The 26,936-nt window shown below is 38.7% G+C and overlaps 1 protein-coding gene across 1 annotated transcript in view; it reads right to left on the reverse strand.

Annotated features, from left to right (window-relative positions):
• The window catches only part of LOC126263641 (HEAT repeat-containing protein 1), a 291,901-nt gene that overhangs the window by 212,698 nt on the left and 52,267 nt on the right, over nucleotides 1-26,936 (reverse strand). Inside the window, exon 5 of the mRNA XM_049960733.1 lies at nucleotides 8,534-8,846. Coding sequence (XP_049816690.1) covers nucleotides 8,534-8,846 — 313 coding nt within the window. The remainder of the gene's footprint in view (nucleotides 1-8,533; nucleotides 8,847-26,936) is intronic.

Genomic DNA, 26,936 nt, shown 5'->3' on the forward strand with positions numbered 1-26,936 from the left:
GTATTTAGATTCCTGTGAGAGGTAGTTGTGACTCAGATGCTGCTGAATTCGCTGCAGCTTAGTAATGACCGTGACTGAGTATTACAGATCTGTTTCATATTTTGTTTATTGAGGTGAAGTCACTATACGCGTCTTCCGTTTCGTCCACAAATAATAATGGTTTGGTATTTAAGGATTCATTGTCAGTCCTCATACAGACTTGGAATTTGAGGCACACATCTCTTTCCTTCTTGACAGGTCAGCTTTTATCTCGATTTGTACCTAATGAGGGAAATTTATTGAGGTTCTATCCTCCCATATTAAAGTGAGTTGATCACCCTGGTAAGACTGCTGGGACTATAAGATCACCCGTATGGTTCAACTTAATTCTCTTCAGTCAATTGGTCTGCTACGATGCCACCTACTCCAACCAAATGTTCTTCAAAGTGAGCCATCCCACCTAAGCACTGGCCACCAGGCAGAAAGACTGTTGCCTGTAGTCTGCAGATCATAAATGAGATAGATGCAACTCCTCAGCATTCATAAGGAGGAAATGTAGCAGGTACCAGCAGCATGTTCTTTGCATAGTCAAGGGCTACCAACCACCATATAGAGACACCTGCAACTCCTCATATGGTCTGTCGTTAGACAGGATATTGGACAAGCTTCCCCAAATGAGAAAAATTTTGAACATGGAGATCAAACCATGTAATCATGGCCATTTGTAAATAAACAGAAAGGTGAGTAGGATTTAACAGAAAAGTAAAATTGAGAAACTGACATGAGAGACCAGAGGAATGGCTGTGAGTCAACGTTAAATAGGGTATCCGTTGAAGGTTTAGTCAAATGGAAAGAAATAGCCACAGAATAGAACTGCGGCATACGAAGAGAAAAATACCGCAATTGCTAAGAACCCCAAGCTTGCCGCACACACGCAAAAAAGTGATGAGCAACCTGGGGATATTATACAGAAATGAAATGATTGTATGGCATTGTCAACCGGGAGGCCCCATCCAGGGAAGGTATCATGTAAATGCTTCAAATGTCACTATTACAAGACCACCAATAACAAACACCGCAAATCACTATTTTTTGATCCTAAGTAAAATTGCTCAGATTTGGCAGCTGCAGGATAGCAGGTCTTTACAAGCAGCAGACCAAAACCATCATCAGCATATGCAGTACTGAAACAGCATTCAGGAAGTGCAGCTAACTACTTTCAGTTTGCCCTGATTCACAGTAACCTGTTCGAACAGATGTTCCAAACCAGACACATCCGGCTGGGAACCATCAGAAATAAGCTGATAATTTTCGGGAATTGGTCACAACTGTTTGACTTGCACATGTGCATAACTGCTATTTAATCTCATGATTTGCAGCTCTTTATTGAGTTGTTCAACTCATACGTTGTGTGGAGTTCTTCAGCTAAAGCAATTCTACATTTTTTATTTATCTTTGAATTTCATTTTATCATTGTAATTATAGAAGGTTCTTTCATTTTCTTATTGTAATTATAGGAGGTTCTTTCATATTGTTCTTGGGATATCCAAGCAATGAAAACATCTCCTTTTGAGTGAAGCTATATTTACACTGCTGACACCCATACCTGCATGAACTTATAAGAAATATAGCAATTGTTACTTTGCATTTGGCAGTTTTACTGCCTATAAATCAAGCTTTTGCTACACAAATTACACCACTTTTTCTAACTTTTTTATTAATAAATATCTGAAATTTCAAGGTCTAGTACCTAACACTAATTCCAGTGCATGTGGTAATCACTGAATCCTATCATTATTATGTTGCCGGCTTTCACTGGCTGGGTTGTTTCAGAGAAAGGATCTTAAGTTCAGCACTTTTTGGTGTAGATCCTACTGAATTTCCCTAAGCAGACAATGTAGTGCAATGGATTTATTTCTCTGAGGAAAAAGGCTTGTTAATGAGCACTAATAATTTATTCTTTTAGTTTTGGTGCAAACTTTAAGTTGTATGCAGGTTTCTATTATGGTAAAATCAGTACTACTGACAACAGGTACACTGTGTACATGATGTTTTAGGTAGCATCCACACTGCAGTGACAGAAGTCATGGGATATTTCATACTATTGTGTCGGGACTCCTTTTTGCTGGCATAGTGTACCAACTCTACATAGCACAGACTTTGCAAGTTGTTGGAAGTTCACTGCAGAAATACTGAGCTATGCTGCCTTTGTAGCTGCCCATACTGTGAAACTGTTCCCAGTACAGTATTTTGTGCACGAACTGACCTCTTGACTATGTCCCATAAATGTTCAATGGGATTAATGTCAGGTGATCCGGGTGGCCAAATCATTCATTCGAACTGATGAGAATGTTCTTCAAGCCAATCGCAAACAACTGTGGGCCCGGGTCATGGCACATCATCATTCATAAAAATTCCATCTTTGTTTGGAAACATGCAGTCCATGAATGGCAGCAAACGGTCTCCAAGTAGGCAAACAAAGCCATTTCCAGTCAATGACCAGTCAGTATGGTCACAGACAAGCATTCCCCTCATTACTCAATATCACCAGGACTGGAACAACGGAATCACATTCTCCGACACGGTTGCAACTGCCTCTCGCTATGCCCTGAAATGAGGAATGTCATACCCATTATCTTTCCCACCCTTTCCACAGTGGTATTCCGCTGCCCACTGAATCTACACAATATTCTTGTCCATCCCTACACAACCCCTGCTCCCAACCCCTTGCCTCATGGTTCTTTTCCCTCTAATACACCTACATGCAAGACCTTTCCCGTACATTCTCCCACCACCACCTACTCCAGTCCAGTCACAAGCATCACTCATTCCATCAAAGGCACAGCTATCTGTGAAACCACTCATATAACCTACTAGCTAAGCTGCAACCACTGTGCAGCATTCTACATAGGCATCACAATCAACAAGCTGTCTGTACACATGAATGGCCATTAGCAAACTGTGGCCACAAAACACCTGGACCACCCAGTTGCTGGGCATGCTACCCAACACAATGTTCTTCTGACTTCTTCACAACCTGTGCCATCTGGATTCTTCCCACCAACACCATCTTTTCTGAATTCCACAGGTGGGAACTCTCCCTACAATATACCCTATGTTCCTGTAACCCTCCTGGCTTCGAAACATTGTTAGTCATTGTCCTTTATTCACCTATCCCCTTCCCTGTTCTCATTACAGCAGTACACAGCCCTCTATTCCACCAATGCACCCATAGTTGTTTTACTTCTCTCCTTTTCTGTCCCCCCCCTCCCTCCCCCTGCCCTCTACCTCACCTGGTGAGATAAGGCATGGGAGATCTGTTTTTGTACATAGACTGGAGGGTAATTAGGTCTGTAAAGGTCTCAACGAGACTCTTGATGTTTTTCGGGAGCGACTGCTCGTCAGTAGGGATACAACAGCTATAGGTGGCTAGGCAGTATGGAAGGGACTTCTTGTATGGAATGGGTGGCAGCTGTCAAACTGTAGGTATTGCTGGTGGTTGGTAGTTTTAATATGGACAGAGATACTGAATATGGCCATCTTTGAGACAGAAGTCAACATCTAGGAAAGTGGCTTGTTGGGTGAGGAGGACCAGATGAAGTGAACGGGCGAGATTATGTTGAGCTTCTAGAGAAATGTGGATATTGTGCCCTCACCCTCAATCCAGATTACAAAGACATCATCAATGAATGTGAACCAAGTGAGGGGTTCGGTATTCTGGATGGTTAGAATGGATTTCTCTAGATGGCCCATGAATAGGTTCGCATAGGATGGTGTTATGCAGGTGCCCATAGCCGTAACCCAAATTTGTTTGAAGTGATGCCTTCAAAAGAGAAGTAACTGTGTATGAGGATATAGTTGGTCATGGCGGCTAGAAAGGAGGTCGTAGGTTTGGAATCCATCGAGCGTTGGGAAACGTACTGTTCAATAGTGGCAAGGCCATGGGCATTAGGGATGTTGGTGTAAAGGGAGGCAGCATCAATAGTGAGGAGGAGGAAATTGTCAGTATCTTTTATAAAGGAGGGCAGGTTGTTGGGTAATAGGCTTAAGGTGTTGGTCTGCAAGTTCGGAGATTCTCACAATAACCGGCCGCAATGGAGCATCCTGAGTGATTAGGTTTATGGAATTTAGGAAGCACGTAGAAGGTAAGAGTGTACAGAGCGATAGGGATGGGGAGAGAGATGGACTCCGGGAGAGGTTCTGGGATGGGCCTTCCCACCACAACCTCCTCCTTAACCCCACCACCCACTTTGCTTCTCCATTCATGCACTGCTGCTTGCAGTCCGGCTTTAGCAGCCAGAGGCTGCAGTCATGTGTGTATAAGTTTCATCTGCATGAGTGTGTCTGTGTTTGTTATCTAGTCTGATGAAGCATGTTTGGCCGAAAGCTTTGTCTGACAGTCTTTTTGGGTCGCATATCTGTGACTTAGCATTTCCACTGTATCTTTTTCATAATGTTGTCATTATTCCATCCTGGATTTTCCAATGTTTGAAATACTCAGAAAACCGTTTCAAACACATTAGTTTTCCAACAAACTTAATTAGCACATACTACAAGATCAAGAGGAAAATACAATAGAAATTTAGTACAACAAATTTCATAACAAAAGTAATCAAAGTTTGAAAAGGTAACATATTTGATAACATACAACAGAAGGTGAGGATGGAAGAGCTGCTCAGTAATTGTAACACTTGCCGTAAACATAATAAACTCGTCCAAAATTTCCTACCATGTGGTAAGTGTCTGTACTCGACAGCTTTCCAGTGGGTCTACATTCACTGAGAACCGATGTTTTCTCACAAATCTCACACTGAAGATCTCTTAAGCAAACTAGCATAATGAATTTGTTGAAGAAGAGATAACTTTCACATAACATTCAGAACTTCATTTCATCTGTTATAAACCGCATTTAGCCACAAAATTAAATATAATTAAATTAAATGTAAATATTAAACAATAATATTTTATTATCTAACGTAGCATTCTATGTTGACTATCATTTTTTCCTATCAAATAAACACTTGCCATTCAATTTTAAGAGTGTTTATTAAAATTGTTTTCGAAGCTATTTTCAAGGAGTTTTTATTTTAAAGTAAAAAATTAACAGTTCTCGGCACTGCAATGTGCCTCCCAACAGTAAAGCTGTATATGTTTCTTCTGCACTTGGGAAAAAGGTTTCAATGTATAAGATAAAATGACTGCATTCCTTTTCGATTCAGGAAGCACAATTCAGTTTTGAGTTGAATTTTCCATCACCTGGGTACTTCAATAATTCTTCTGCAAGAAAGCAAAAATATTTCATGCATGATACGCTCAAAGATTAATAGTCTAGAATAAACTATGCAAATGAAGCTTTGTTCCCTATAACTACCATATGATGCCTAATTTTCATTTCCCAAAAGAGTTTTATCTGTATCTCATTTTTTAAAAAAAGGTTATATCACTGCGCAACATTTCATACACTTTGAAATATTATGCAGATTTCACAGTGTTTATAGCACTATTCACCACACTGCCATAGCTGCAAAATTTATCACATGAAAGATACTCCATGCAGTTGTGGTATTACGGATGGTCTTCACACATTATCACAGTAAACTGCCATATCTAACTGTATTAGCGAACTATTAAAATGAGAGAACACACACACACACACACACACACACACACACACACACACACACACACACACGAGGAGAAAGAGAGCAAGGGTTATTTTATTGCATTAGAGTCTACACAAAACTTGCTAAAACAATTATGTTTTCATTAACTTAAATGCTAAGCAATCACTGCTGTAAAAGAAACAACACATTTCATCACCTTTTATCATCTTGAAGTGCAATTGATAGACATTATATTTTTGGGTGCCCAGCTAGGTTGGTACCCCACTTTTACATATAAGAAAAAGAAAATTTGAAAGAAAAATGGTCCAATGTTTTGTGAAATGATTTGCCTAAATGAAAGAAATAAAACAGATTAAAGAAAAAATTGGCATGACTTTTAATGATGATTGAAATCATGTTCAGCAAATGAGACTGCACAGTTTACATAATGCACCACACAAATGCCCTCTAGTAGTCCATAAATTCTACGATTCTAAGTTAAATACTAATTTTTAAATTCTCATTCAGCACCTCGTTTGCTGTATATGATTTCAAACATCTTTCAAAGTTGCTTCAAACATTTCTCTAACCTATTTTATACCTTACTTTTAGACAACTCATTTAATAAGACATTTGACTGTTGTTTTTCCTTTTCTTAAAAAAAATTCCAGTTTAATTCAGAAAGCATGAAATATACAATATTTGAATATAAATCAGCATTTTAATATTATTAACAGCATGTAGATCAAGATAAAGTTAGAGGTTTCAATGTATGCAGCGATTTGACATGTTTTTGACACTTCGTTTATACAGCAGCAGTTGCTCATGAAATATTTCAATGATCGCTCAAACTGGTAATGAAGTTTTTCTCAAGTACTCTGATTACTTTCAAGCATTTAAATCTTTCTTTGCAAAACTATACCTCACACTAGCCAATTTGATACTCTATTTTTTCCATTTCCCTCTCTTTGTTTGGCTATGGAAAGTCAAACAAAAATCCACTGTGTAATTTATAGGCAGTCTTGTTTTCACTCCACACAAACATCGGACCAGAAAAAAATAAAATCATTAGCATGGCTGGACACTCAAAAATAAAGAGCCAAATTTGACCTTGGTCAGTAGTAAATGGGAAAATTACATCCATTACAAACAAATCTGCTTTATATATGGAATTTACCCTGATAAATAAGTCAACAACAAGGGTTAAAAGTAATTTTTGATGGTATTTGCATAACCGGAAAATCAGTCTAGGTTTCATGTAAGTATGAGGGATGTTTGAAAAGTCCGTGCGAAGTCCGAGAGATGGCACCACCGGTGCGTATCGAGGTCATGTTTAGTTAGTAGCATGTCTGGAAAGAACGCACACCAAGTTTCAGCCATTTTGGTCCATTTATTTGTGTTTGGCACTTGTGTGAATCAAGAAAGTCAAGTGGCTGTCAAAAAATGGACGACGAAGAATTTCATGTGGTGATTAAACATTACTTTATGAAAGGCAAAATGCGTCAGGAGACTAAAGAGAAGCTTGACAAACATTACAGTGACTCTGCACCTTCGATTAGAACAGTTTACAAGTGGTTTCAAAATTTTCGGAGTGGCCATATGGGCACAAATGATGCTACATTCTGGACGTCCTGTGGAGGTTACGACTCCAGAAATCATTGATAAAATCCATGATATGGTGATGGATGACAGAAGAGTTAAAATGCGTCAGATTGGTAGTGCTGTAGGCATCTCGAATGAATGGGTACATAATATTTTGCATAAACATTTGAACGTGAGAAAGCTATCCGCAAGATGGTTCCGCGATTGCTCACACTTGGCCAAAAACGGAGTCATCCGAGGTGATGCAAGGATGGTTTGCAGCTGTTCAGGAAGAATTTGCAGGGCTTTAAGCGTCATTTCGTCACTGTGGATGAAACATGGATACATTACTATACTCCTAAGACCAAACAACAATCTAAACAATGGGTTACCAAGGGATAATCTGCACCAAAAAAGGCGAAGACCAGTCCTTCGGCCAGATAGGTTATGGCAACTGTCTTTTGGGATTCGCAAGGGATAATCCTCATCAACTATCGGGAAAAGGGTAAAACTGTTACAGGTGCATATTATTCATCATTATTGGACCATCTGAAACTCGAGCTACAAGAACAACATCGGCGATTGGACCGCAAGAAAGTCCTTTTCTGTCACGACAGTGCACCAGCACACACCTCAGCAATTGTGATCGCAAAATTAATGGAAACAGGATTCCAACTCGTTTCACATCCCCCCTATTCTTCGGACTTGGCTCCCTCAGACTACTATTTGTTCCGCAATTTGAAGAAATGGTTGGCGGGACAAAGATTTTATTCAAACGAGGAGGCGATTGCACCAACTAACAGCTATTATTTTGCACACTTGGACAATTATTATTATTCGGAAGGGATCAACAAATTAGAACAGTGTTGGACAAAGTGTATAAGTCTAAAAGGAGACTATGTCGAAAAATAAAAAAGGGTTACCCCAAACACGTAAGTAGTTTTTATTTTTGCACAGACTTTTCAAACGCTCCCCGTAAACTAAGTTATCAAAACCTACAGCTTCATTTTATTTAGAAAACTTTCTAATATATGAACATATTGGTAATCAGAAAAAAACACCTAAGAAGCAATACAATGCATAAATCAATGTAACATTGAAGTCTGGCATTATACCACACTGGTTGCCATTGTATAAAGCAAAACTTCCTTTTATTTTGTTTCTATTAGTACACAGTTTTGGGTGTGAAGACATTTTCAAATTTATACATAAGCACAACCCATTAGAACAGTCATGCTTTGGTTAGCTTCAAAGTTGAAATTTTGTAGAAAAGGAAGCAAAATAAAGGGAAGTTTACTGCATCCAACAGGCAAGCAGAATTTGTTATGGCTGTTGAAACTGTTGAAACTAAAATAATACTGAAGTCTTACCTTAATTTTCATGTACTTCGAACCCATATATTCTATTGCCTTTATGCGAACATCTGCTGATGGGTGATTTATCTTTTCAAACAGTGCTGTATTTCCTTGCCTTAATGCTGCATCAGGCATAAAATGAAGCAACTCCTTGCACTTGTCAGATGTATTGGAGTTTGTCATCAGTTTACAAACAGCTGCATCAAATTTGCTTGGATACTGCTTTTCGATCCTACTCAGCAGACTTGAATATATTTCCAAGATATTTTTATCCACACTATCTGAATCATTATTTACTTCACTTTTATAAAAAGTATCAATAAAAGATCTGGAAGAAAAAGAAACAAATTTTTACACCCAAAAATTAACAGGTAAACCAATAATAATGGAGGTAATCTGAAACCCGATACGAACTCCCATAATTGGCTGACAGTACTTAGCAATGTATGAATAAAGAACCTTTTCTCCTTCTGTAAGTTCCACTTCATTACAAACTAAACAAAATTTTATATTTAACTCTTCCTGTTTTTGTGCTATTATTTCCTTTAGTCTTTACTCTTATTTGACACTGTTGTAATTTTTCACAACACACAGGAACAAACAAACAGTAATGTTGGCTTTAAAGGTGAAAATTCGTAAGCACGAATATGTGTACATACTGAAATTTCAAGATGTTAACCACAAATCAACCAGCAATTTATTAATGTGTGGCAAATTTACACGAAAAAGCTAACAGAGAGAGCAGGGAATGGTGGGGGGATATGCAGAAAAAGTAGAGGGTAAGGAAGTACTATAAGAAGCTAAAAGAAACATTAATTATGGTAACAATACTGTAAGCACTCTCAAGCCATTAAGATGTTTGGCGTCTTCCATAAAACAATGCTGATGAATGTTTTCTACTTGTTATTATCTTCCAAATAACAGGAAAGAGACTACGAAGAAAACCTCCCCCCCCCCCCCCCCCCCGGCCCTTCTGGCAGTCTTGCGGTCCATCACAAATTCCTCTCCTGTGTCAACCTCTTCATCTCAGAGTAGTATGTGCAACTTACATCTTCAATTATTTGCTTGATGTATTACAATCTCTGTCTTTCTTCACAGTTTTTAGCCTCTACCGCTCCATATATCTATTCCCAGATGTCTTAACGAGTGTCCTATCATCTTGTCCCATCTCCTTATCAGTGTTTTCCACATATTCCTTTCCTCTCCTATTCTGCACAGAACCTCCTCATTCCTTACCTTATCAGTCCACCAAATGTTCAACATCCGCCTGTAGCACCACACCTCAAATGCTTCAATTCTTTTCTGTCCCAGTATTCCCACAGTACGTTTCACTACCATACAATGCTGTGCTCCAAATGTACATTCTCAGAAATTTCTTCCACAAATTAAGGTCCATGTTTGGTACTAGTACACTTCCCTTGGCCGGGAATGCCCTTTTTGCCATTGCTAGTCTGCTTTTGATGTCCTTGCTCCATCTTCTATTGGTTATTTTGCTGCCTTAACTTCAAGTTACTGATATTACGTTTCTCACTGTTCTTATTTCTGTTACTTCTCATTACTTTCATCTTTCTTCAATTTACTCTCAATTCATATTCTGTACTCATTAGACTGTCCATTCCTTTCAGCACGTCCTATAATTCTTCTTCATTTTTGCTGAGGATAGCAATGTCATCAGCAAATCTTAATCATTGATATCCTTTAACCTCAAATTTTAATTCCATTCTTAATGCTTTCTTTTATTTCCATCTTTGCTTTTTCGATGTATAGATTGAAAAGTAGGGGCAAAAGACTGCGTCCATGTCTTACTACCTTTTTAATTTGAGCACTTTGTTCTTCGCCTTCCACCCTTATTATTTGCCTTTGGCTCTTGTACATGTTGTATATTATCCATCTCTCCCTGTAGCTTACCCCTCTTTTTCTCAGAATTTCAAACATCTTGCACCATTTGATATTGTCAAATGCTTTTTCTAGGTCACCAAATCCTATGAACAGGTCTTGATTTTTCTTTAGTCTTGTTTCCATTATCAACTGCAATGACAGAACTGCCTCTCTGGTGCGTGCCTTTACCTTTCCATGAGCCAAACTGATCGTCATCTAACACATTCTCAATTTTCTTTTCCATTCTTCTATATGTTATACTTTTCACAACTTGGAAGTGCAAGTTGTTAAGTTGATTGTGCGATAATTCTCACACTTGTCAGCTCTTGCAGTCTTCGGAACTGTGTACACGATATTTTTTTCTGAAAGTCAGATAGTATATCGCCAGACTCGTACACTCAACACACCAACGTGAACAGCCATTTTGTTGCACTTCCCCCAACAATTTTAGAAATTGTGATGGTATCCCTTCTGCCTTATTTGATGTTAAGTCTTTGAAGCTGTTTTAAATTACAGATTCCAGTTCTAATACTTGGTCCCCCTATCTCCTCTGTATCAACTCCTGTTTCTTCTTTTATAACATCAGACAAGTCTTCGCCCTCATAGAGGTCTTCACTGTACTCTTTCCAATTATCCACTCACTCAATTTCATTTAACAGTAGAATTCCGATTACACCTTAATGTTACCACCCTTGCTTTTAATTTCACCAAAGACTTTTTTGACTTTCTACATGCCGAGTCAGTCCTTTCGACATTCATTTCTTTTTCAATTGCTTCACGTTTCATACAGCCATCTCGCCTTAGCTTCCCTGGCACTTCTTATTTATTTCATTCCTAAGTTACTTATATTTCTGAATTCCCCAGCCTCCCTGAACATTTTTGCCTCTCCTTCTTTCATCGATCAACTGTATTATTTCTTCTGTTACGCATGGTTTCTTCGCACTAATGTCCTTTGCATCTAAGTTTTTATTTCCAACGTCTGTGATTGTCCTTTATAGAAAAGCCCGTTCCTCTTCAATGAATTGCCTACTGAGCTATTTCTTACCGCAGTACCTATAGCTTTACAGAACTTCAGGCATATCTCTTCATTCCTTAGTACTTCCATATCCACTTCTTTGCATGTTGATTCTTCCTGAATAGTCTCAAACTTCAGGCTACTCTTCATCACTACTACATTGTGATCCGATTCTACATCTGCTCCTGAATACACTTTACAGCAGAGTATCTGATTTTGGAATCTGTGCCTGAGCATGATGTAATCTAAATTAAATCTTCCCATTTCTCCCTGCCTTTTCCAAGTATACCACCTCCTCTTGTGATTTGTGAACAGAGTATTCATTATTACTAGCTGAAATTTACTGTAGAGCTCAATTAGTGTTTCTCCTCTCTCATTCCCAGTACCAAGCCCATATTCTCCCATAACCCTTTCTTCTAATCCTTCCCTTACAAACACATTCCATTCCCAGGTGACAGATTTTCATCTGCATTTACGTATTGAATTAACCATTCAATATCCTCATGTACTTCCTCTATCTCTTCATCTTCAGTGCTGACAACAGCATCTATATCTGAACTATCGTTGTCAGTGTTGATATGCTGTTGATTCTAATGAGAACAACCCGATCAGTGAACTGTTCAACGTGACTCACACACTCCCCTACTTGCCTATTCCTAATGAATCCTATCCCCATTATACTATTTTCTGTTGCTGTTGATATTACCCTATAGTCATCTTACCAGAAATCCTCATCGTCTTTCCATTTCTCTTCACTGACCCCATTACATCTAGACTGAGCCTTTGCATTCCCCTTTACAGGTTTCCTAGCTTCCCTCCCACGTTCAAACTTCTGAATTTCCATGTCCCAACTTGCACAGTCATTGCATCAAAGTGAGAAACACATACAAACTGCAGTTGTTAACTGCATATAAATACAACCAACTGGCTATACGGCATCCAGACTGGCTTGCTAAACATATTTCCATGCTGCCAGCTTCATTTCAGCCAACACTTTTATCAGGTAGAGAAGTCTTTTAAGCCATATTTGCAAGAGCTGTTAAGATGTGGAAGAAATCAATGATTGAGGTACATCCCTTGCTTTCTCTCTATTCAAAAGACAGAGGTCCTTTGCGAGTAAACTCTTGATTCCCTTGTGAGTAAACTCTTGATTATCTGTGAGCAGATTATCCATGGCCTATTATTCCCATTTTTTTAATTTATTTACTTATTTATTAAGCTAGTGAACATTTTTCTTTTACCGGGAAGTGTTCGCCAGTGATGATAACATCGTGTTACATCACAGTGTAATAAACAATGTGTGTGTTGTGTTAATGAAACAGCGGAAACTGGAAATGATACAAAAACTTCAAGATGGCAGAACTGATATGTGGAATCTAGAAATGATTTATAATCCGTGATATCTGGAAAAACAAAGAAAAAATAATTCAATTTGCTAGCAGTTTCGATCCATCTACAGGTTTGTCAGAGCGGAAGGCTCTGAAATTATCTATATCACAGAACTGCATACAGCCACACTGGATTGGTGTCAGCAGAAAAGAGCAGAGGGCACAGAAGTATCTGGCCCAATATGTACCAAATAGGATCAGTTTCTCTTCAAATCCTTGGGTATTGAAGGAGATTTTATTGCATCTTCCAGCTGGCTAACCAAATTTAAATACTGTCATGGTATCCGCAAGATTACCATCCGAGGAGAAACATTAAGTTCAGATAATAAGGGTGGTTTTGAATTTTGTAATGATTTCCAAGAGTTTATTGCACAAGAAAATTTGGAACTGGAGCAAATATACAACGAAGACAAGGCTGTTTTGGAAGTGTTCACCAACAAAGGCTTCAGATTCTGAGACAGTTTGTAGTGTGCCTGGTTATAAATGAAGTAAGGAAAGGAAAACTGTGATGTGCTGTGCTAACGGTATGAGATCACATAAAGTTAAGCTTGGTATAATACGTAAAGCTAAAAAACTGTGCTGTTTCAAAGGAAAAGAAATGCCCAATTTAACTGTCGGCTATTTTCACTAGAAAGGGGCCTGGATGGATGGCACAGTATTTCAAACATGGATCCATAATTGCTTTATGCCACATGTGCAAGAACATTTAACACTGAAGGGTCAACGTGCAAGGACTGTACTGTTACTGGACACTCCAACATCACATCCGAATTAAGTTGTTCTGAAATCGGATGATGGGATGACATTTATAAAATATTTACCTTAAATCAGCGAGTCATTGCTGCCATAAAGAAAATTCTAGAGCCAATCTGTTACAAAAACTTATAGATGAGGGCAGCAATCTTCAAATGTTTTTGAAACAATTAACTGTGCTAGACACCATTTTTGAAGTGTAAAAGGCGTAACATGATGTAAAACAATCAACCATAGCCAACTCATGGAGAAACATTAACCCTAAAATTGGTTAAATCAGTGATTCCAATGACAACTAAGACTGCTCATCAGCAACATTAACAGCTGTTTTGAAAAGTATTCCATGGTTGAAAACTGTTGACAAACAAAATATTTATGAATGGTTTGATGTGGACCACACAGAGCCAAGTCATGTGATGTTGAGTGACAGCACTACTGTTCAATGAGTACAAGGGAAATCCAAAGAGGGTGAATAACAGTAACGAAGATGACAACATTCCTCTAATTTGAGAAACAGTAATCAGTCATGCATTAGCACTTCAACAGGCCAAAGATTACTGGACTACCAGGAACAGCAAAAAGATGTTCAACTTTCTGAAACGTTGGTGCTGTGTAAAATTTGTAGTGCGAGATGTAAAAGACAAGCTACCTCACTGAGACAGAAATCAATTCAAGACTATTTTGTTATTATGTGAAATTGGTTTGCACTCTATTCTTTGGAAGTACTGTATCTTCACATATAATATGATGAATAAAGTAGAATTTATTACAAACATTAGTTAAGTGACTTTAATTAAGACATTGTATTTAATTTTTGTTTTTTTAACAACTCTAATACATTAATGTACTTTAATTACTGGTTATCCGCAGTTTTCAAGTCCACAATTATAGCAGATAATTGAGAGTACAATGTACATCTATAAGTCAACATCACTGGTAGAGCTCCACAAGTTGTTAAGCACACTGCAATCATCTTGGAGGAAATTGTGTGTAATGATCTCCAACTGTCTAGGATCCACAAGGTGATGTGGCAGGTATAATGAATACACTCTTCCATTCAATGAAAACTATATTCTGATAAAAACTGCTTGTAATTCAATACAGGTAGGATAACAAAGGAGAGATAGTTGCTATTAGCAATTACATGCAGCATTTGGTTGACCATTCCCGTACTGTTGTGGAATGTTTATTTCCTTCTGGAATCTCTTACACACTGCTGTGAACTGATGTTAAAGGCAATATCTTATTTGCACCCGACCTCCAGTTCAGTGGGTCCAGATTCTAATCTGCATATAAACCTGCCATGTCTAACGTCTTCCAAAGATCTTTGTTGTGGCTTTCCTGCATTCTAATGACTGGAATACTGCACGCTGAACACACTTGACAGACATTTTAAACCACTGCTCCCAGTAACTCTACCATACCGACTGTTGTAGGTAAACTAAGTGCCCATATACTGGAATGGGACAAAGACCACCTGCTTCCGATCTGTCCCACCATAGTTAGTCTGCACTGTATCACTCCGACAGATTATTATTATTATTTCTTTCTTTCTCAGATGTTATGTCTGGTCAAAAATGGAAAGTGACGCGGACCTTGATCAAGCGTGACTTCCTTTTAACTGTATGGTATATGTTATATTGCATTTAGGAACTTTCGGGTAATTGAACATGTATCAATAATTACGGATTTCTGTAGTTGTATATATAAGTTTGGATGTAGCTGTATTGCGTTGATGTACTGGTGGATATTGTGTGGTATGACTCCTGTAGTTGATAGTATAATTGGTATAATGTCAACTTTATCCTGATGCCACATGTCCTTGACTTCCTCAGCCAGTTGGATGTATTTTTCAATTTTTTCTCCTGTTTTCTTTTGTATATTTGTTGTATTGGGTATGGATATTTCGATTAGTTGTGTTAATTTCTTCTTTTTATTGGTGAGTATGATGTCAGGTTTGTTATGTGGAGTTGTTTTATCTGTTATAATGGTTCTGTTCCAGTATAATTTGTATTCATCATTCTCCAGTACATTTTGTGGTGCATACTTGTATGTGGGAACATGTTGTTTTATAAGTTTATGTTGTAAGGCAAGCTGTTGATGTATTATTTTTGCTACATTGTCATGTCTTCTGGGGTATTCTGTATTTGCTAGTATTGTACATCCGCTTGTGATGTGATCTACTGTTTCTATTTGTTGATTGCAAAATCTGCATTTATCTGTTGTAGTATTGGGATCTTTAATAATATGCTTGCTGTAATATCTGGTGTTTATTGCTTGATCCTGTATTGCAATCATGAATCCTTCTGTCTCAACTACATATATTGCCTTTTCTTAGCCATGTGTTGGATGCGTCTTGATCGATGTGTGGCTGTGTTAGATGATACGGGTGCTTGCCATGTAGTGTTTTCATTTTCCAATTTACTTTCTTTGTATCTGTTGATGTTATGTGATCTAAAGGGTTGTAGAAGTGGTTATGAAATTGTAGTGGTGTAGCCGATGTATTTATATGAGTGATTGCTTTGTGTATTTTGCTAGTTTCTGCTCATTCTACAAAGAATTTTCTTAAACTGTCTACCTGTCCATAATGTAGGTTTTTTATGTCAATAAATCCCCTTCCTCCTTCCTTTCTGCTTAATGTGAATCTTTCTGTTGCTGAATGTATGTGATGTATTCTATATTTGTGGCATTGTGATCGTGTAAGTGTATTGAGTGCTTCTAGGTCTGTGTTACTCCATTTCACTACTCCAAATGAGTAGGTCAATACTGGTATAGCGTAAGTATTTATAGCTTTTGTCTTGTTTCTTGCTGTCAATTCTGTTTTCAGTATTTTTGTTAGTCTTTGTCTATGTTTTTCTTTTAGTTCTTCTTTAATATTTGTATTATCTATTCCTATTTTTTGTCTGTATTCTAGATATTTATAGGCATCTGTTTTTTCCATTGCTTCTATGCAGTCACTGTGGTTATCAAATATGTAATCTTCTTGTTTAGTGTGTTTTCCCTTGACTATGCTATTTTTCTTACATTTGTCTGTTCCAAAAGCCATATTTATATCATTGCTGAATACTTCTGTTATCTTTAGTAATTGGTTGAGTTGTTGATTTGTTGCTGCCAGTAGTTTTAGATCATCCATGTATAGCAAATGTGTGATTTTGTGTGGATATGTTTCAGTAATATTGTATCCATAATTTGTATTATTTAGCATGTTGGATAGTGGGTTCAGAGCAAGGCAGAACCAGAAAGGACTTAATGAGTCTCCTTGCTATATTCCACGCTTAATCTGTATTGGCTGTGATGTGATATTATTTGAATTTGTTTGGATATTAAGTGTGGTTTTCCAATTTTTCATTACTATGTTTAGGAACAGTATCAATTTAGGATCTACTTTGTATATTTCCAATATTTGTAGTAACCATGAGTGGGGTACACTATCAAAAGCTTTTTGGTAATCAATGTATGCGTAGTGTAGCGACCTTTGTTTAGTTTTAGCTTGATATGTCACCTCTGCATCTATTATCAGTTGCTCTTTACATCCTCGTGCTCCTTTGCAACAGCCATTTTGTTCTTCATTTATAATTTTGTTCTGTATTGTATGTGTCATTAATTTCTGTGTAATGACTGAAGTTAATATTTTGTATATTGTTGGTAGGCATGTTATGGGGCGATATTTAGCTGGGTTTGCTGTGTCTGCTTGATCTTTAGGTTTCAGATAAGTTATTCCTTGTGTAAGCGTATCTGGGAATGTGTATGGTTCTGCAATGTAACTGTTAAATAATTTAATATAACAGAGGGAAACATTCCACGTGGAAAAAATATATCTAAAAAGAAAGATGATGAGACTTACCAAACAAAAGCGCTGGCAGGTCGATAGACACACAAACAACCACAAATATACACACAAAATTCAAGCTTTCGCAACAAACTGTTGCCTCATCAGGAAAGAGGGAAGGAGAGGGAAAGACGAAAGGATGTGGGTTTTAAGGGAGAGGGTAAGGAGTCATTCCAATCCCGGGAGCGGAAAGACTTACCTTAGGGGGAAAAAAGGACAGGTATACACTCGCACACACACACATATCCATCCACACATACAGGCACAAGCAGACATATTTAAAGACAAAGAGTTTGGGCCGAGATGTCAGTCGAGGTGGAAGAGTAGAGGCAAAGAAGTTGTTGAGAGACAGGTGAGGTATGAGTGGCGGCAACTAGAAATTAGCGGAGATTGAGGCCTGGCGGATAACGAGAAGAGAGGATATACTGAAGGGCAAGTTCCCATCTCCGGAGTTCGGATAGGTTGCTGTTGGTGGGAAGTATCCAGATAACCCGGACGGTGTAACACTGTGCCAAGATGTGCTGGCTGTGCACCAAGGCATGTTTAGCCACAGGGTGATCCTCATTACCAACAAACACTGTCTGCCTGTGTCCATTCATGCGAATGGACAGTTTGTTGCTGGTCATTCCCACATAGAATGCATCACAGTGTAGGCAGGTCAGTTGGTAAATCACGTGGGTGCTTTCACACGTGGCTCTGCCTTTGATCGTGTACACCTTCCGGGTTACAGGACTGGAGTAGGTGGTGGTGGGAGGGTGCATGGGACAGGTTTTGCACCGGGGGCGGTTACAAGGATAGGAGTCAGAGGGTAGGGAAGGTGGTTTGAGGATTTCATAGGGATGAACTAACAGGTTACGAAGGTTAGGTGGACGGCGGAAAGACACTCTTGGCAGAGTGGGGAGGATTTCATGAAGGATGGATCTCATTTCAGGGCAGGATTTGAGGAAGTCGTATCCCTGCTGGAGAGCCACATTCAGAGTCTGGTCCAGTCCCGGAAAGTATCCTGTCACAAGTGGGGCACTTTTGTGGTTCTTCTGTGGGGGATTCTGGGTTTGAGGGGATGAGGAAGTGGCTCTGGTTATTTGCTTCTGTACCAGGCCGGGAGGGTAGTTGCGGTATGCGAAAGCTGTTGTCAGGTTGTTGGTGTAATGTTTCAGGGATTCCGGACTGGAGCAGATTCGTTTGCCACGAAGACCTAGGCTGTAGGGAAGGGACCGTTTGATGTGGAATGGGTGGCAGCTGTCATAATGGAGGTACTGTTGCTTGTTGGTGGGTTTGATGTGGACGGACGTGTGAAGTTGGCCATTGGACAGGTGGAGGTCAACGTCAAGGAAAGTGGCATGGGATTTGGAGTAGGACCAGGTGAATCTGATGGAACCAAAGGAGTTGAGGTTGGAGAGGAAATTCTGGAGTTCTTCTTCACTGTGAGTCCAGATCATGAAGATGTCATCAATAAATCTGTACCAAACTTTGGGTTGGCAGACCTGGGTAACCAAGAAGGCTTCCTCTAAGCGACCCATGAATAGGTTGGCGTACGAGGGGGCCATCCTGGTACCCATGGCTGTTCCCTTTAATTGTTGGTATGTCTGGCCTTCAAAAGTGAAGAAGTTGTGGGTCAGGATGAAGCTGGCTAAGGTAATGAGGAAAGAGTTTTTAGGTAGGGTGGCAGGTGATCAGCGTGAAAGGAAATGCTCCATCGCAGCGAGGTCCTGGACGTGCGGAATATTTGTGTATAAGGAAGTGGCATCAATGGTTACAAGGATGGTTTCCGGGGGTAACAGATTGGGTAAGGATTCCAGGCGTTCAAGGAAGTGGTTGGTGTCTTTGATGAAGGATGGGAGACTGCATGTAATGGGTTGAAGGTGTTGATCTACGTAGGCAGAGATACGTTCTGTGGGGGCTTGGTAACCAGCTACAATGGGGCGGCCGGGATGATTGGGTTTGTGGATTTTAGGAAGAAGGTAGAAGGTTGGGGTGCGGGGTGTCGGTGGGGTCAGGAGGTTGATGGAGTCAGGTGAAAGGTTTTGCAGGGGGCCTAAGGTTCTGAGGATTCCTTGAAGCTCCGCCTGGACATCGGGAATGGGGTTACCTTGGCAAACTTTGTATGTGGTGTTGTCTGAAAGCTGACGCAGTCCCTCAGCCACATACTCCCGACGATCAAGTACCACGGTCGTGGAACCCTTGTCCGCCGGAAGAATGACGATGGATCGGTCAGCCTTCAGATCACGGATAGCCTGGGCTTCAGCAGTGGTGATGTTGGGTGTAGGATTAAGGTTTTTTAAGAAGGATTGAGATGCAAGGCTGGAAGTCAGAAATTCCTGGAAGGTTTGGAGAGGGTGATTTTGAGGAAGAGGAGGTGGGTCCCGCAGTGACGGAGGACGGAACTGTTCCAGGCAGGGTTCAATTTGGATGGTGTCTTGGGGAGTTGGATCATTAGGAGTAGGATTAGGATCATATTTCTTCGTGGCAAAGTGATATTTCCAGCAGAGAGTACGGGTGTAGGACAGTCATTTATAATTTTGTTCTGTGTTGTATGTGTCATTAATTTCTGTGTAATGACTGAAGTTAATATTTTGTAGATTGTTGGTAGGCATGTTATGGGGCGATATTTAGCTGGGTTTGCTGTGTCTGCTTGATCTTTAGGTTTCAGATAAGTTATTCCATGTGTAAGTGTATCAGGGAATATGTATGGGTCTGCAATGTAACTGTTAAATAATTTAGTTAGATGTGAATGTGTTGAGGTGAGCTTCTTTAGCCAGAAATTTGCTATTTTATCATTTCCAGGGGCTTTCCAATTGTGAGTAGAATTAATTGCTCGGGTGACTTCATGTTGCAAAATTATCACTTCAGGCATTTGTGGTATCATCTTGTATGTGTCTGTTTCTGCTTGTATCCACCGTGCATGCGTGTTATGTTGTACCAGGTTTGACCATATGTTGCTCCAGAAGTGTTCCATGTCTGTTATGTTTGGTGGATTGTCTATTTTTATGTGTGTGTTATCTATTGTTTGGTAAAATTTCTTTTGGTTTGTGTTGAATGTTTGGTTTTGTTTCCTTCTATTTTCACTTTTTTTTATCTTCTAAGTCGTTTGGCCAATGCTTGTAATTTCTGCTTCTTTTCATCTAATTGCTCTATCACTTCTTGTTGTGAGATTTTACCTAACCTTTCTCGTTTTTTGTCTGATATTTCATTTCTTATAAATTGTGTTAGCTGTCCGATGTCTTTTCTCAGTTTTTCTATTCTGATCTGTAGCCTGTGTTGCCACGCTTTTTTTGTGGGTTTCTTCTGTGTGTTGGTTGGTTTCTGATCTCTGCCTAGTGTGTATATTTAGTGTAGTGAGTGCTCCTATATAAACCAGTAGTTGTAACTCTTCCACTGTTGTGTTTTCATTTATTTTGTGTATAATTGTGTTGACAGTTTTTATTGTTGTTTCGACTTGTGGGTTATTTGGCGGTCTATGCAAGAATGGTCTAATGTCTGTATTTGTGTCTTTGTATTCTATATGTGTCAACTGAAATTTTTCTTCTATATCTAACATGTGTGTCACTTCGTGTTCTATTTGTGCTTGTTCTGGTGGCTGTCTTAAGATTTCGTTTTCCTCTGACTGTTTAATTGATGCGTTTTGTTCTTTGTTTGTTTGCCCTGGGATGTTTGAGTCTATTACTGTATTTTCTTCTTCTTCTGATTGCACATTATTTTGTTCCAGTATTTGTTGTACTTGTTGTTTGATGTTTTCTAATTCTGACTGGGGTATCCTGTTATTTTTTATTATTACACGGATCTGATCAGCTAGTCGTTGTTCTGTTAAAAATTTTAATTCTGGGTATCTGGTAATAAATGTTGTGTATACTTGTGATCTGTATCCAGTTGTGTTGGTTCCTAGGTTTGTTGCTTGGTAATAACAGAACATGAGGTGTCGAGTAACTTCATCTGACCATCTCATCCTCTGTCTTTGTTTTCCTTCTAGGGAGGTTGCAGGGAGCATATCCTGCAAAACACCTCTATTTGGATTTAAATCATTTTCCACTTGGCTAGCAGTGTCGTTACCATTGTGGGCGGGCATAGGGCTCAAGCGTCGTCCCCGACCAATGGCGCTTGTCCGAGGCATCTTTAGTTCTGTCCTGAACCAACTAATCACACTAAAAGGGGGGTTAGCCCTATTAGTGGTTTGTTCTTTTCGTCGCCTTTTACGACTGGCAGAACATACCGGACGCCTATTCTTTTCCCGGGCCTCCACGGGATTATTATTATTATTATTATTATTATTTAAATCACACTCACTGGCCTGATTACACATTTTCACGTGATGCAGCATTATAATCTTATATATAACTTGTGCAACATATGTAACAGTCTCCTTTAGACTTATAGCAAACAACGGGAGCTACATTGTTTTAAAAACATTCTTTGCTCCGTCCTACGACATTCTCTTGGTTATTTATTTCTCCTAAAATAATAGAAACAAGTCTTTCCACCTCATCACACCAGTAAGTCTCCTATGACCCATGGTTCTGGGTGACTTTTCTGAACTCTACCCCTTTTCCTAAACCCCACCAGTCCTTTTCCTTCATCCCTCTTCCATAACCTTCAAGCTCCAAAAGATTGCTAACTGTAATACCTTTTTAAACATGCAATCTCCTGCCACCGCTTGGTGAATAGATTTTTTTTATCTACACAATTACTTTATTTTCAAAAACTGATTATTTTTGTTGATATACAAACCAGTCTTTCCTTCACAATGAATAATTCCCATAGCTATTTACATAAACTGGAGGAGAGCAGTATGGTGTCCCCAGTTCAAGTGCAGGCAGTTCACTGTTTTCACAACTTGCTTTAGCTTTAAACGGAACAATAAGCATATCCAAACATCAGATTGTAAGGCTATAAACATGACTGTAACAAGCAGATTTACATTCTTGGTTTTGCTCTTGCTGTCATGTTATTTCACTAATATTTGTGATGATGTATTTCAATCAAGAAGACTTGTGTGTAGCCCTACAACTGCCATTCCAACAAATGAAACTTCATATCATAAAACATTATAATTATTATACAGGAGAGCACAACTACGGTGCAAATTTATCATTTACTTTTGTGGCAAATAGTTTCGAGAGAGAACACATGTCATCGTGGAAGGACAGTGAATGCATTAATTTCGCAAGAGGCACAATATTGCGTAGGCACAATATTGATGTACCATGCACTGCCACTATACTGGAGAGGCAGGCTATCCCACGACTAAACACCAGATTAGGACAATGACTGTACAGACTTTGGAAGACAAATGTATATTGCATTGTCTTTACCATTCAAGCGGCTAGTCAGAATTGTCAATTCACATTCACATTCTGAGCTCTGAGCTCGTTAGGAATGTTCTTTAATGTGCTATGAATGGTGAAGAAAACTGTTAATTGTGTTGGAGAATTCCGTTCCATATCAATGACTTCCAGCATATAAGGCATAATCAAGTGAAGAAGTCTAATGTTGCTGTATTGCTTTATCTATTGTTTAAAAAGTAACTAAAGAAAAGCAGAATAATATTTGAAAATCATTGCTTGCAACAAATCTGCACTTCAAAATCCCAAAGGGACACTACATTCCTGCATGCTAGTGCCAGGGATCAGAGTTATTTATTGCTGGAAGAAAATCAGAAAATGAAATTTGAGATGTAATGGGATGATGCCTGTTTTCAGAAGATGCTCAGAGATTACACAGCAACTAGTCATACCAGCAGCAGTGGTGCAATAAGCCTGCAACTACATGGCCTCACTGACTTGCAGTGATGTGACTCATTCAGCATCACAACTTGATGTGATGCTCAACAAAGTTTGGTGAGCTGTATTTACACCAAAAAAAAAAATTTTTTTTTAGATTTTTGCTTAGCAATGTGCACTCAGTAAAAATGGAATTATATATATATTTTTTAGTGCCAATTTTCTGATAAATTGTTGGAAACTGTTGAGAATTCGGGAAGAGTAGGTCACGTTTCTTCATTATTTGAACTGTATGCCTAATATTGACAATAAACATGGAAGAGGATTTCAATAAATTATTGAAAAGCAAAGACGTTTTTCGTCGCGGCGAGATCTATTTACGAAATTTCGGTCACCAACTTTCTCTTCCGAATGCGAAAATATTTTGTTGAGCCCAACCTACATAGGTAGGAATGATCATCAAAATAAAATAAGAGAAATCAGAGCTCGAACAGAAAGGTTTAGGTGTTCGTTTTTCCCGCGCGCTGTTCGGGAGTGGAATGGTAGAGAGATAGTATGATTGTGGTTCGATGAACCCTCTGCCAAGCACTTAAATGTGAATTGCAGAGTATTGATGTAGATGTAGAATTAAAATGCAAGATTACATACATTTCATGCCAATTTAAATGCCGCAGGGATTACATGCTAAAATAGATCATAAGATCCGTAAGACAAACACCAGGTCGAAATTTCAACAATATAATAGTGTGTAAACATGGACAGGAAAAAAAAAAAGTTCCCAGATTTCCCGGATAAAAGAACAGTCTTTTCTGGCTGAAAATGCACTTTTTTCAGGGTCTTCGGGGTCAAAATACACTATTTTTCCGACACTACACTTTCACTCATAACTGTAAAATGTATAAATCATTTGAATAATAAAGCTTTTAAACACCAGCGTAGAACTTCCCAACACTCCCAGCAAATACAAGGTCATTAATGTGCGACAAAATGTACACTACCTATTCTGGTATCACGCAAATATGAATACGTGTTTACCAAATACAACCCTGTAGTTTCCAAACACAGAACACCAAAATGTAAGAAGTGCAATTCCCATGCTACGATACGGAAACAGAGAACATAGTAGTGCTCCGAGTGGCCTGGTAGTGAACTTCAAATTCTGGAAAACATGGCACTCAGCACTCAGAATGTGAATGTGAATGTGCATATGTATTCTTTCTTTGCCAAATACGACTATCAGATGATATTTTTCATCAAGAAAAGCTAAGCTTTCACATGTAGCACCAGTCATTAAAATTTTTTTTGCTGGTTTTTCGAAGCATGTGGTTAGGTATAATCCAAAGAGCAAAGCATAAATTGCAGCAGCTGAATATTCCTGACAAGCATGATTGTAAATTTCACTGCTGTGCACTGCACATTTCATATGTTACCTGGCTGAATACATATTCTGTCGAACATTTTGACATTTCCATAGAAAATCAGATTACATGTGAAATTGCTCAAGAACTCACCTTGCACTTTTTTTTGTCGGTTAATTGTACTTTATAACATCATTACCGCATAATTTGTAATCTATGAAACAACTAAAATAAATATGAAAAAATAACCTTGAAGACTAGACTTTTTTAGCATTTGTTACGCTTTAAGAAACATTAAACATGAATGTGGCAGTAAAATTTTAAATGACGGACCTGAAATTTTTCTGAGGCTGGTCATTAAAGCGTTAAATTTTAAAAGAATCGAACACTCCACGAGTTATGAAATTCATAACACATTCTGACACATAACATAATTCGTCTTGCATTTAAAAAAATTTATTCTGAAAGTAACGCTTCTCAAACCACAATTTGCAATATTTTCCTTAGACCTGTACAAATGTAAACAATTGGGACGTCACGCTCATCAAAAGCAGTCTGTTGTTACGAAGTACTGCGTGGTTTTATCCAAAAGCCTGCTGTCGGCAGATAGTTGTATGTGAACAATGGTTTGTTGGTATACATACTGCACTTTCTTTGCAACAAAAGTTTTGTTTTGGTGTTATTCTCACATTTATGTTTTACTACTGCAGTATTATTCTGCAGTAGCAGGCTAAAGTCAAATTCTCTATTAGAGTATTTGCCCTTCCCAGTCAAAATTATAAGAATTGAATTGAAAACTGAAAAATTCTAGGAGTTCTACAGAATTTCCAAATATTTTCTGGATGAAAAAATTCCCAGGTTTTCCCAGATTTCCCGACTGTCCCATGGCATATACAAATTGTATAAAGAAAAGATAGATTGCCGCTCACCCTAAATATGATACATTGAGTTGCAGACAGGCACAACAAAAAGAGACACATCAGCTTTCAGCCAAACACTTCTTCAGAAAAGGGAACACACACACACACACACCTCCTGCACACAAGACCACCATCTCAGCACCTAGGAGTGAACAAAGTACAGATTCACACAAAACTGCAATCACATGTTCCAGTTTTCTAACACTGAAAGAATTTGTTGATCTAACTGAACTAAATGTTCCTAATGATGAAAAGAATAAGATTCAGTTGTACTTTTAAGTTTAAACTCTATGTTGTAAGTAAAGAGAAATTTCAATATTCATGGAAAGAACAAGAGAAACAAAATTGAAGACTTGAGGTAGAAGATATGAGGCCACAGACCAATATTAAGAAAAAGGAGGTAAGTGAGCGAAAGGCCTGCCCAAATATGAGTATTGGTATACTTCCCCCCCCCCCCTCGATACCACTGGTAGAGTGGATGCAGAATAATGTGGTTGGTAGATGTGCAAGTGGAGGGCAAGTGTGTGTGTGTGTGTGGGGGGGGGGGGGGGGGGAGTGGTAATGGTGTAGGGGAAATGCCGAGCACTGGAGGGGAAGTACAATTCTAAAATGAAGCTTATGCTCATATTTTTTGTGAATATTAAGTAGACCCCTCTTCTCAAAGTGTAGGTTTTTATTTTTTTTGCACAAAACAACTTTATCACCAGTCATTTTTACATATTCAGACCGACCTTTACCTTTTACCCAAATATGAATACTTTAATCAGAATTTATCTTACATCGATTACAAGTATACAACATGAAAGGCAAATTACACATATAGTAGGACTTTCCTAAATCTTTATTAACCTGTTCCGCTACATGATAGGTTCAAAATGCAATAACATCACACTCAGATAAACTCTCCAGACCAGGAACATTACTAACACCACTATGTACCCTAAAAATTGCTGCAGTAGACCAACCATTACCATGAGCAAAAGTATCATTAAGATCTAAACTAAAAAATACAAGACCATCAAGAATAGCATGAGCAGCAACAAATTTAACAGGTAACACCCACACCTGCATGGTGACCATCCAGAACGATCTACTCTCACCTCTGCATGGTTTAGTATCTAAAAAGAATCCCACTGAAAATGCGACAAAAGCAGCAATTTATTTTCACTTGACTTGTTAACCATTTGTAACTAAGGGACCAAACTACTAGATAATCTGTCCCTTTTTCCTCGAACATACATATCTATATGACTATAGATCAGAGATAGTGTACCATGCAAAACCCAGGGGAAGGAAACCCCTAGGTCTACCAAAGGTTAACGAAGCTACGATAAGGGACAAAAAGAAGCCCGAGAGACAGAGAAAGAAAGGGAGGTGAGGTGCCCCATCTAGGGAGCAGCTGAACCACCCCCCCCCCTCCCCTCGAAGCAGAGAGCAATGAGGGGGCATACATCCCCATCCCCAACCACTTACCAGAGGTACTTCACTCAGAAATTGCCAAGGAAAGACTAACAATATGAACAGGGCAAGAGAAGCACGGAGAAACAAATGTTGAACAAGTCT

Source organism: Schistocerca nitens, chromosome 6, assembly GCF_023898315.1.
Source record: "Schistocerca nitens isolate TAMUIC-IGC-003100 chromosome 6, iqSchNite1.1, whole genome shotgun sequence".
NCBI classification, from domain to species: Eukaryota; Metazoa; Arthropoda; class Insecta; order Orthoptera; family Acrididae; genus Schistocerca; species Schistocerca nitens.